This window comes from Arabidopsis thaliana, chromosome 4 (genome assembly GCF_000001735.4).
Source record: "Arabidopsis thaliana chromosome 4, partial sequence".
NCBI lineage: Eukaryota > Viridiplantae > Streptophyta > Magnoliopsida > Brassicales > Brassicaceae > Arabidopsis > Arabidopsis thaliana.
Genome location: NC_003075.7, coordinates 5,884,359 through 5,895,999, shown reverse-complemented (window position 1 = coordinate 5,895,999; position 11,641 = coordinate 5,884,359). Strand labels below are relative to the sequence as shown.

Here is an 11,641-nt window from a genome sequence, read left to right as displayed (position 1 = left end):
GATTTATTAAAAAATGATATGTATATTTTTTAAGATATAAGAGAATGTCATATCACGTCATGACACAATAGATTGCAAAACTGAAATGATGAACCAATATAATTAAGATATCTCATCATATATTACGTATAACAACAAAAATAAACAAATTCATGTATAGTTTTAGTAACTAAATGAATTTTAAATAAAATATAAGCACGATAATGGATGACGGTTACACTATCTTAAAATTTTTAAATCGACATTAGCAATTTTTAAGAATATAAGTTTTACACATTTTTAATAAGCATTAACACAATATATCGATTAAACGAGATATATTTAAGCGTAATTATTAATGAAGGAGTCCTTTTTCTTAATGTTTGTACTTAAAGGTGATTTTCATTAACAATTTAGTTAGAGATTCATATGGACCGACTATTAATTGAGGTTTTTTTTTTTATTATACTTTCTTAATTGAGGATATTTTCTATTAAAAATTAAATGGAGGTTCTAAAATGGATCATCAAGTTCCGGTAAGTATGTTTCCAAACTTTATTTTGAATTTGAACTGAACTTCTCTAAGTTCCGGTAAGTATGTTTCCAAACTTTATTTCAAATTTTCCGACAAGAATCCAACATCTAAGTTCAATCGCAAGTGATTCCCGTTACTGAAATCGTTTTCCGTTGCTTAATGATGGTTTTTAACGATGGTTTCTAACGCCGTCATAGATTGACATATGGTGGCCGATTTGTTAGATCTATTTGATTTGATGGCTGAGTTATCGTCTGTTTGCCGACTGATTTATGATTTATCAATTCATATGTGTCTGAGTTTGTTATATGTTGTGATTGCGTTATGGTTTAACCTTACATTGGTGGCTGAGTTTCTGTTACGATATGGCTGAGTTTGTTTATGTTATGGCTGAGTTTCTGTTATGATATGACTGAGTTTGGTTTATGTTTTGACTGAGATTTTGTTATACTATGGCTGAGTTAAACATACTGATGGGTTTTATTATCTCTTGTGTTGTAGCTGCGTGTGCGTTAAATGGTTCCGAAGGCTGAGTTAAGCGAGCTGTTTCATACTTGGCCAGACGAATTAGAAGACCCAGCACTCAATCACTTGATCGAAGACATACACGAGGCTAAGCTTGTTAAAGGTTATTGGGATGTGAAGACGAATGAGAAGAAGAAGAAGAAACTCGTAAAAGATAAAGATGCGGATGTGTCTGAATCTCCCGTAAAGAAGCAGAAAGTCTCTCACAGTCAGGGTGTTCATTCTGGTGGAGGAGATGCACAAAAGAAGAAGAAGAATAAGAAGAAGGAAGTAGTTGTCGAATCTGATGAGGACAAGGACGAGCATAATGTTCGGGGAGAACAATCGTTCGTGGATGTGGTGTCCAACTTAATCTCTCCCTTAAACTTAAGGTTTGACACCGTTGATAATAGCATCAAAGAAATGTCTTCCCGTCTGGAGGTGATTGGAGATCAAGTAGAAGCGAGGATTGATGCAAAGTTTGAAAGAAGGTTTGCATCTATTGAAAACGAGGTCAAATAGATGAAAGAGCATCTGAAGGTCATTGGGGTAGGCCTAACTGGCCAAACTGGCATAGCTGACTCATAATTAAACTCTAGAGTGGTTATTAGAGAAATGTTTTTAACCAAAGAGCAGCAAGGCAACCCTAAACCCCAAACTCAACAGACACCAAAAGGTCCAAGGAAACCTACAAATAACCAATCTGTTACTAGTCCTCCTCCGGTAAGCTAATGGCTGAGTTATTACTTTTTATTTAGTTACGGTTGAGTTATCTTCATATTATACGGCTGAGTTATAACTTTTATTTAGTTATGGCTGAGTTATCTGCATATTATACGGCTGAGTTATCTTCATATTATACGGCTGAGTTATAACTTTTATTTAGTTATGGCTGAGTTATCTGCATATTATACGGCTGAGTTATAGCTTTTATTTAGTTACTGCTGAGTTATATTTATACATAGACATGAGTTTTTGTTATTTAAAGCCTGAGTTTTCTTTACGTTTATGTAGTCGAAAGAAGTTTTAGATTCGGTGGTAGAGAAGGATGCTGATTTTGCTGAGGTTGGGGTTAGTAGGAATCTTGATGGAGAATTTGCTAAGGCCACTGATGGAAACAATTCTGATATTGATTTTATTGAGAAGTCTCCTGATTCCCGCCGTTTACGCTCTATGACGGCGGCGAGGAGAATTTCCAAAGCGAAGACATCACCAAAGAAGAAAGGTAATGTTTAGGAGAAAACCTTAAATGAGCTAATTGTGAAAGAGCCAGCCAAAAGAGGAAGAAAGGCTGCTACAAAGGTGACTCCAAAGGTGACAATAAAAAAGCCAAAATCACCTAAGGAAGCCAAGGAAAAAGCCGACGGTGATACTTCTTCTGTCCCCAAGACTAAGCCTGAGGAAGCCAAGGAAAAAGCTGACGGTGAGAGAGTAGCTGATGATGATTCTATACTTGATGTTACTGACTAGTGGGTAGCTGAAGATAATCGCCTGCTGCCTGAGTCTGATGAAGATGAGGAGAAAACCATGAGGCTGGAGAGAGTAAAAGCTGTTAGGAGAAAAACTGTTGATATGGGGCTTGCTTGTTCCCTGTGGCACTGTTGGAGGAGGTTTTGGTACAGTCAGTACTCCCAGTAGCATTCCAGAGTTTGATCATCACATGAACCTTCTTCAGGCACTTTCCAGACACCCGCACCGATCCCATTCGTGCTCTCTTCCGTCAAGGTACAACTTTGTTGGGGTCGGATTCCCCCACAAGCAAGACCGAGCCAAACAGTCTAAGAATAACAATCACCTCATGGGTAAACATATGATTGGCCCCTAGCCTAGAACAAAGCACCTCGGGACCTTATTCGATCGACCGTCCCGAAGAGAGTTTGTAAAATGGCTCGGGTGTTAATCATATGAACACAGCCTGAGCCAATCGTGAGAACGCTGCGGGAAACATCTATATCGGCTCGGGAGACAGCCAACTGAGCTTAATGGACAGTCATCAAGCGCGCCCCGAGCCGGTACATACCGTTTGCCCCGAAGCCACCTCTCAAACGACCACCGAGCCGTGAAGAACACGCGAGGCAAAGACTTGTAAAAACCATTCATTCTCCAAGGATCATTTCCGGTAAAATGGGATCTTTTATGGGACTTTCAGAAATGATAAAGGAGAATCTTTGAAGATAATGTCGAAATCAGGAAATCTCCCCAAAACCTCCGAAGAATAAGGAGAATATCCTTAGGACGATTATCCTCTAGAACCGACCTAAGGATAAATAAGAATCTTCCGAAGAATATCGTTAGGGAGGCGGTTTAAGGATCCTATATAAAGTGCCTTAGGGACTTCACAAAAAGGGGGAGATCTTGGGATATTCACAAGAAACATAGAACTTTATACCTATTGAGAACTACGAATGGCTTGATCCCTTCACAGGGTACGTAGGCAATCCATCATGGATGCAGCTATACCTTTTTAAAACTTTAATTCTTTTTCTGTTCTTGAGCAAAACCCTAATGTATTTCATAAGAGATTAGAACCCCTCTTGTAATCGAGTCTTGGATAGAATACCTAATGAAGAGAAATTACTAGATTTGTTTTCCCTCTCTAAACAAATCTATTGTGTGAATCCTTGGTTCAACAAACTTCTTGGTTAAACTCCATGACCATGGTCAACACTAAGTTCCCTTTCACAACACCCGCAGCTATTAGATACTATATATACTATAAACAGTTTAAGATTCGTATTTGAAGCCATCTCGAATATAAATCTATGTTTATGACTAGTCTGTTTTATAAACGATCCGTCAAGTCCTTTGAAGCCAGCTTTTTAGGTAAGGGAGAGAGATAGAATAACTAAGATAAGCAAAACAAAGATTAGGACGTATATGCATTGCCGAATAGTGAGATAAGTAGACAAAGAATGAGCAACTGTTTTTTTTTTTTTTTGGTTCTTCAGTCACACACCAAACAAACTTCAAAATGAATTCTTATGTAGCTTTATAGGAACCATACCATGGTGGAGAATAAAAGCCTAACCAGTAAACCAACATTTGAAAACAAAAACCCTCTCTTGTTATTAGTACTACCTAGGGGTCCAATATTGTCATGAATAAGAAAATCCCTAAATCATAAGAGCAAGGCTAAAAACTCCCCCCTCACTCAAAATACTCACTAGGAAGAAATGGTCATCATGTTCTTGCGACAGATCAGTTATATATCACTATATATGTTCCCTTTTGCAGAGCCGTTAGTTGCTGAAAGGGAAGAAGAATCATTCTGGTCGGTATATGAGCTGGCCAGTGGAAAAATCATTCATGCGTGGATACACATAGACTGTTTTTTCATCCAGTTGATTCTGAGTCCAAATTGCATGCAGAAACTTAAGGATTATTTGTCAAGTCTCGACATGTATGACCCTTTATACCTTAATAAGTTGTTAAGTACGACATGCTTACACTATTTGTGTATATTAACTTTCTTTTATTATTTGTTAGCAAAAAATCGTTGGAAAATGGAATAGACGAGGTTGATTTCTACGGAGTTTTCATGACCGAAAGAAAGTTATGGCCAGATTCAAATTATGGATGGTTGGGTGATGAAGTAAGTTATTGTTATATTCTATCTGAGGTTGTCTATTTTATGGCTGAGTTATCGTGTTGTTTAGGCTGAGTTAAATAAATTATAGCTGGTTTATTCTGGTGTGCAGACTGAGTTGTAGTTGGTTATGTCTAAGTTATGGTATTGTTCTGCCTGAGTTAAAGTAGATAATGGTGAGTTAATGTTGTTGTTTTTTTTGTCTGGGTTGGTTTTATTTTTGTACAGCATATTGCTGCGTATATGAAAGTCCTCGCCCGGAGGCTCCAGCGAGATCCCTGCCCATACCACAACGAACGCGTCATAATTCTAGACCCGTGGTTCACGATTTATTAGGTTACAGATTACAATCAGTTCAAGATCTAACAGAAGAGTTTTTTTTTCAAAGACACCGCGTATCAATAGTGGATTAACGGTATGAGAAGAGAAGTGGCAACACGGAAGAAGTTGATAACAGATGTGGATCACTTGTATATTATCCACCAAACCGGAGGTAATCATTGGGTGACCCTTCACGTGAACTTGCTTAGGTCTCACATCGATTGCTATGATTGCATCGTCGGAGAGCATACAGACGATATCGATGGAAAAATGCTGGAAGTTTGTAGGCCGTTCACGAGGATGATTCCACAGATGATTAACGAACTGTTTCCTTCCGAAGTCCGTACCCCGCAATACGACCAATTTTCATTCCGGCGGAGGGACAAGAAAAAGGTCCCGCAAAATCATATCAGAGGGGACTGCGGCGTTTACGCGTTAAAGATTCTTGAATATTTATTGCTTGGTGTTTGTTTTGATGGCATTACTGATGCAAATATCCAGGTTCGACGGGTTAGGGTGGCAGCAAAGATCTTCGATGAAGCACCGGAAAGGATGCCTGCACGTTTTCTAGAGACGTGATTGGCTTTTTCGAACATATGTTCGTGTCTTTTGGGATTTTTAGCATGTGATTGTACTAAATATTGACGCTTTAGGATTAGAATTATGTTTGTATGAATCTATGATATTGAATGCACACTGTTAATTATGGGTTAAATCGATGTAATGGCTGACTTATCATCGCTCAATTCGTGTTATAGCTGAGTTATCGTAGATTAATTCGATGATTAGCTGAGTTATTCTAACGTGGTGGCTGACTTGTCATCGCACAAATAATGTCATGGCTGAGTTATTCTAATATAACGGCTGACTTATCATGCATTAATTCGATGTTGCGGCTGAGTTAGTCTAACGTGGTGGCTGACTTGTCATACCCAAACGTCGCTGTTATCAAAGAACCCAAACATCACTAGAGGACTATACATACACCGGTTGACCTTCTTATAAATATAACTCAATAGTCAAGAACCCAAACCTTGCTGATATCAAATAACTCAATAATCGCAGGTCCTGCCATTTGAGCTGGTAGTGGTGGCGGTGGAGGTGGTGGCTGTTGTTGCTGAGGTAGAACATTTTCTTCTGGTTGTTGAGCTGTTGGTGCTGGTGCTGGTGCTGCCTGAGGAATTCGGTTCATTAACTCTTCAAACATTCCTCTGATCCCCTGAATCTGTCCTAATAGTGATGCATTGATAGCTGCCTAATCTCCAACTGGAATATCACCTACTAGTGGTTGAGCTTCCCCGTCAGCGGGTGCATCATCAACACGGTTAGCCCTTTGGTTCGCAACACGTCCTCTTTTCCTTAAGGGTGCCATTTTGACCAAACAAACATCAATATCAGAACAATCACAATAATTCCTAATAACATAAGTAATGCTCAAGTCTTGCTTCTTCTGATTTTTTTTTTTCTTTTTCTTTTTTTTTATAAAAAACAATCCATTCCCATTTTGAAATCACTTTTAAAAAATTTACTCTACCATAAAACATCTTAACATAATCAATCATAGTCTCCCGGATCAGCACCGGTTTGACTTTAACCTCCGCTCTGATACCAAAATTGTAACACTCCTCTCCCAAACTACAGAGAAGGCGTGCCACTTTTCCTATAAAACATTATTTCATACTCATTATCTATCCTTAACACATTCACATTCACCTTATTCAAGAAGTATTTTTATTAAATTCATAAAAGTTACTTGTCTTAAGCAACATTGAAAACTCGTAAAAATAACTGAAGAAATTTAAAGGAAAACCATGTCTTTGTTTTATTGAAAAGTAAACTCAAATCTCAAAGAACACCATGAAGAGAGACAAACTTGAGCAGCTATTCAACATCATTTTCATCTGGGAAAGAAGGAGAAAAAGGGGGTGAGTAAAGAATACTCAGTGAGCGAAACATAGAACAATTTCTTAAGTTATACAACAATCATCATAACACACAACTTTAGATACAAACAATCAACTTAAAAATACTTTCTTTTCTAAAGAACATAATCAAGAGAACCATCTTATGTATATTAATATAAACATACACATCGTTAGGTCCAGTCATCCTCGTGACGACTAGAACAATAGGTGGAGGCTGGCCCTCGTGGCTCAGACACTCCCATTCCGGGCTCGTCAGCCGTTCTTGACCAGCTGTTAACCCGTCAGTCCATCACTGTCTATACTTAAATCATTCTCGTACATACATCATCATATTTAACATTTACTTATATATCATAGCATTACCAAACATTACAATCATTCATTATCATCATACCTAACATTTACTCTCAATCATAACATCATATAATCTAATCCTAATCAATCAAATCCAAGCCTATATGCTACAAGTCATGGAGCATACCAAAAGAAAATGATACCATCCTTCGTGGATACCACCCTCACCTCAATTGATTGGAAACAACTACTAGAAAGCTGGAATTGCAATTTGGAAACTGTGACTGCGTTCTGGAAATTGCAGCTGAAGAAACAGATTCAAACAACAAATAAGGGTTTCTGGGTTTAAGCAGAACGACTCATTCTTGGCCAACAAGCAAGCGCTTCCATGGCTATGGATTACCTTTTCCAATTGATCTGAAGGTTCCAGTGGCTTCCCTGACACTTCCTCTGTCAGAAACCACCGTCGTTGGGTCTATCAATGCTCCTGAGTGACCAGAAACGCCTCGTAAAACCCTTAAGATGAAACTGCAATGTTCCTGACACTTAATATTTTTTTGAGTTCAGGAAAACTGTGATTTTTCACTTGTAAGTCATTTTGCGAATGAAGCTTACCTTGGATCGTGAGAACGAAACTTGCTAATTCTTGCTCTCCTCGAGATCTTTCCAACGACACCAAATTCACAATTTGATTCCTTCAGATCCGACGGGAAATAGATCCTTAAAACCTCTACCAGAAACTGCAAAGTTTCAGATACTTGGAAAAATATGGCTCTGAAAACTGTGACTAATTATCAACTTTAAACGTGATTTGCCGATCGATCTTACCTCCGATTTTGGATCCGAAAACTGTTCTGAAAACTTGGAAACAAGATCAATTCAGAAACGTTAAGAACTAGCCCAAACTCCTTCGGACGTGATGAGAAACGGATCACCAATTCTACCACTTGAACTGTTTCCTTATTTCACATGTTCACACAAAAATCCAATAGTTGAAGTTATAATCCACAAATCCAATTGCTAAGTGGAATAATTTCAGTAGTGTAGTTCATAGCCATGAGAGGTTTTCCTTACCTAACAATCCGGTGATGAACGGCGACGAAACCAACCACGTTAAACAATCATGACCCCAACGTGACGTCAACTCCGGTGTCACAACGATGATGATAATGGCTGAGATTGAGATGAGAGATAAAGAAGTGATGGTGATGAAGACGATGTGAGAAGAAGCTGCGTGAAGAGGGAGATATATACATATGTACATACACACGCTTAGGGTTTTGTGTGTTACTTGGGTTGGTTGGGACCCTCTTGGGCTTGGGCCTCACAATACCAATACGTTACGACTGAGTTATGCCAGAAGATTTTGTGGTTTGACCGAGTTATAAGAAACCAGATGTTATTATGAGATTTCAAACTAGCCACCAAATTGTTGGTTCTATTAGTTTCAAGATCTATAATATGAAAACAAAAAATAAATTGGGTTTTCGGTAAGTGTCGATTGACAAACTATGTTGACCAAACTTCTAGGAATGATGTTGTTGGGTATGATGTTGGATAAAGTATATAGAATATGAGATAGTTTCATGATTCCACTAGTTGGAATGTGATTATGATATGTTAATTACTTGATTGTACCAACTGATGGCTTAAGGAAAGCACTTTCAGGGTTTGACCGAGTTATAATAGTCACACAGCTTAGTTATGACTGCTTCACGACTGAGTTATCTCAAAATACAGAGATAAAGGGTCTCCGTTATTGACCAGATACGACGTCGGTTGTGAAAGAGTCTCTGTTATTGACCAGATACGACGACGTTGTGACATAAACAAAAGATCCCCACTTATAAATCCCCAAAATCAAACCCTAAGTTTGAAAATTCCAATTTCTGGTTTCAAATCTGGATCGGGGCCTTATTGGTTCCAATCCACTCTAGTAATATATTATTTTCCGAAAAATGCTCAAACGACGTAGTTTAATAACTTATATACATACTTATACGGTTTGCAAAATCTATACACGCCCAAGGATTATATAAAATTTATGCACGTGGTTATATTGCGGGTGACTTTTGATATCAGAGTATTGACCTACATGTATTTTATATGAAAGGTTATGTTGCAAGAACAATATTTTTGAGGGTTGTTGGCACAAAACCCTAAAATATTTGTTAGATTTGGGTTAGAAGAGTTTGATCACACCACTCTGATGCATTCTCTCATGTTGAAGATATACACAACACATTTTCTAAACAAAAATTGTAGTTTTAAGGATTTTATTTTTTATAATATATGTATCAAGTATATGAATTGATATAGAAACTATATATAAGTACATAAATTATTCGATGTAGCCAATTACTTCAAAAATTGATAAAATGATCTCAAACACATTTTTTAATATAGCAAAGTTCTCTTTCTCCATCTCTTGCTACTCAATCATTTTTGTTGTATCTACTTTATCATCTATTCGCATAAATTTGTACATAACCACTTGTTCTTAAAGATTATTTTTCATTACATTCGAAAACATTGTCGCTAACACATCCTGTCTAACTCTTTTAAACCTTCAAATATGTATTAAAAAAAAGAAAGACAAGTTTTCCACGTGATGAAAGTTTGCTCCATTTTTTTTTTTTGCTTGCTTATGACGCATGGGAGGCAAAAGAAGTTATATATAGTCTCCACAAATTTGTAACTCTAATTATACAGAAGAACTTATATATAGTCTCCATTTTTTTTGCTTGCTTATGACGCATGGAAGCTAGAATATTCGCTGCATTTTTAGGTGTTATTGAGCCTTCACTTATTATTATTTTAATGCCCAATTAGATAAAATATTTGTTAGATGTGGGTTAGAAAGACACAATGGTTTTATCTCACACCACCAATGATGCATTCTCTCATGTTGAAGATATAATTAACACACTTTCACAGCAAAAAAGTTAGTCTATAGTTTTTTTATTTTATTAATATATGTATCAAGTATAGAGGGTTTTTGTTAAGAACAATCGACTATAAAAAAAAAAACCAATCAAAATATAAGTTGCAAGTTTCAAAGTGTATCCAACCCTTTGTTTTAAATGATTTGAGTTTTTATGATTTTGTTGATCTTAAGTGAATTTAGAGTAGTTATTATGATTTGTTTGAAAATCTTCCCAAATTCCATTTAAATCATGTTATTTAGATTTATGTGTTTTCAACTAAAGAAATCTTCAAAATTATCTTAAATCCTCAAAAGAGATATGATGGAGGATGTTGTGTTTTATTCCAAGTCACATACAACCTCTCACAAACCTATATTTGATAGTAATTAGGATCTAGATATATGAAAACTCATGATTGTATGATGAATCGATGTAGAAACTATAGGCATGATTACACATAAATTGTACAATGTAGTCAATTACTTCAAAATTTGAAAAAGTGATCGCAAACACATTGGTCAATGGAACAAAGTTCCCTTTTTCTATCTCCTTCTCATCAATCATTTTTGTTGTATCTATTATATCATCTATTCACATAATTGTGTATCTAACCACTTGTTCCTAGATATTACTTCTCATCACATTCAAAATCATTGCCGCTAACACATGTTGCCCAACTCTTTATACCTTCAAATATTTTCTACTAACATTTTACGGATTCTGATACGGATATTTTGATGTTTATCCGAGTTTCACATATCCAAAAAGTATAGATTCAGATAATTTCATAACTTATATATTATTGTCCACATCTAAAAACCACATAGTAAATGACCTGGAAAGAACAAATTAGGGTTCTAAAAAGGTAAAACAATGGAGCGGTTATATATGGGAAAGTCCAGAGAATAAAAACAATTTTCAAATGATGATAAGAATAACATATTTCAATTAGAAGAGTGATAATATGAAATAATAAACAATGGAACATACGAAATTATATAAAAAGATATTAAATTCATAGAGATTGGATTAATAAAATTCATCTAATTTTACTTTAAACATGATTAGCAAACTTTAGTATTAATAGAACTAGGTTTTGAACCCAAGCTACACGTTGGTTTCTTCTACATCTTTTGTAAACGTTCAATATGACTAATAACAATTATTAAAATATTATCTTTCAAAAATTAGTGTTTGGAATAACATACATCTAGTAAATCAACAAATTACAGCAATATTAATTTCTATATATTTTAATTACTGCTTGCTTTTCTCCTTCAACCAAACATTAATAAGAAAACCACCCCATGAATGGAACGAATTATTTTTAATACATAATTTGGAAAATTGTATTGTCGATATAAAAAATTAATTGTTAGTAATGGTAAATGATTTATATTTTATAATACACTAGATAATGTCCGCCTAAAAACGGGTATAAGAAATAAATATAATATTATATCGATTATATAGAAAAATTCTTTCTAATGCCCTTTCATGATAACCATTTTCAACTCTACCCTTTTTCTTTAGCCATTTTCATTTCTACCCTCTTCAAATTTTTAATGAC

General features: G+C 35.9%; 1 protein-coding gene and 2 pseudogenes across 3 annotated transcripts; 2 read left to right on the top strand and 1 right to left on the bottom strand.

Moving 5' to 3' along the window:
• Positions 1-1,030: 1,030 nt before the first annotated feature.
• On the top strand, positions 1,031-2,656 carry AT4G09290 (annotated as a pseudogene; the record flags this gene model as incomplete). Its single annotated transcript has 5 exons — positions 1,031-1,509; positions 1,618-1,741; positions 2,033-2,243; positions 2,286-2,441; positions 2,496-2,656.
• A 1,535-nt stretch (positions 2,657-4,191) lies between these two features.
• On the top strand, positions 4,192-5,504 carry AT4G09280 (annotated as a pseudogene; the record flags this gene model as incomplete). The annotated part of the gene is made up of 4 exons: positions 4,192-4,418; positions 4,505-4,610; positions 4,833-4,921; positions 5,030-5,504.
• A 2,032-nt stretch (positions 5,505-7,536) lies between these two features.
• On the bottom strand, positions 7,537-8,408 carry AT4G09260 (uncharacterized protein; the record flags this gene model as incomplete). The annotated part of the gene is made up of 4 exons (NM_116994.1): positions 7,537-7,660; positions 7,760-7,884; positions 7,973-7,998; positions 8,219-8,408. 4 exons carry the CDS (start codon positions 8,406-8,408, stop codon positions 7,537-7,539), a joined length of 465 nt encoding a protein of 154 aa, NP_192664.1.
• Between the last annotated feature and the right edge of the window lie 3,233 nt (positions 8,409-11,641).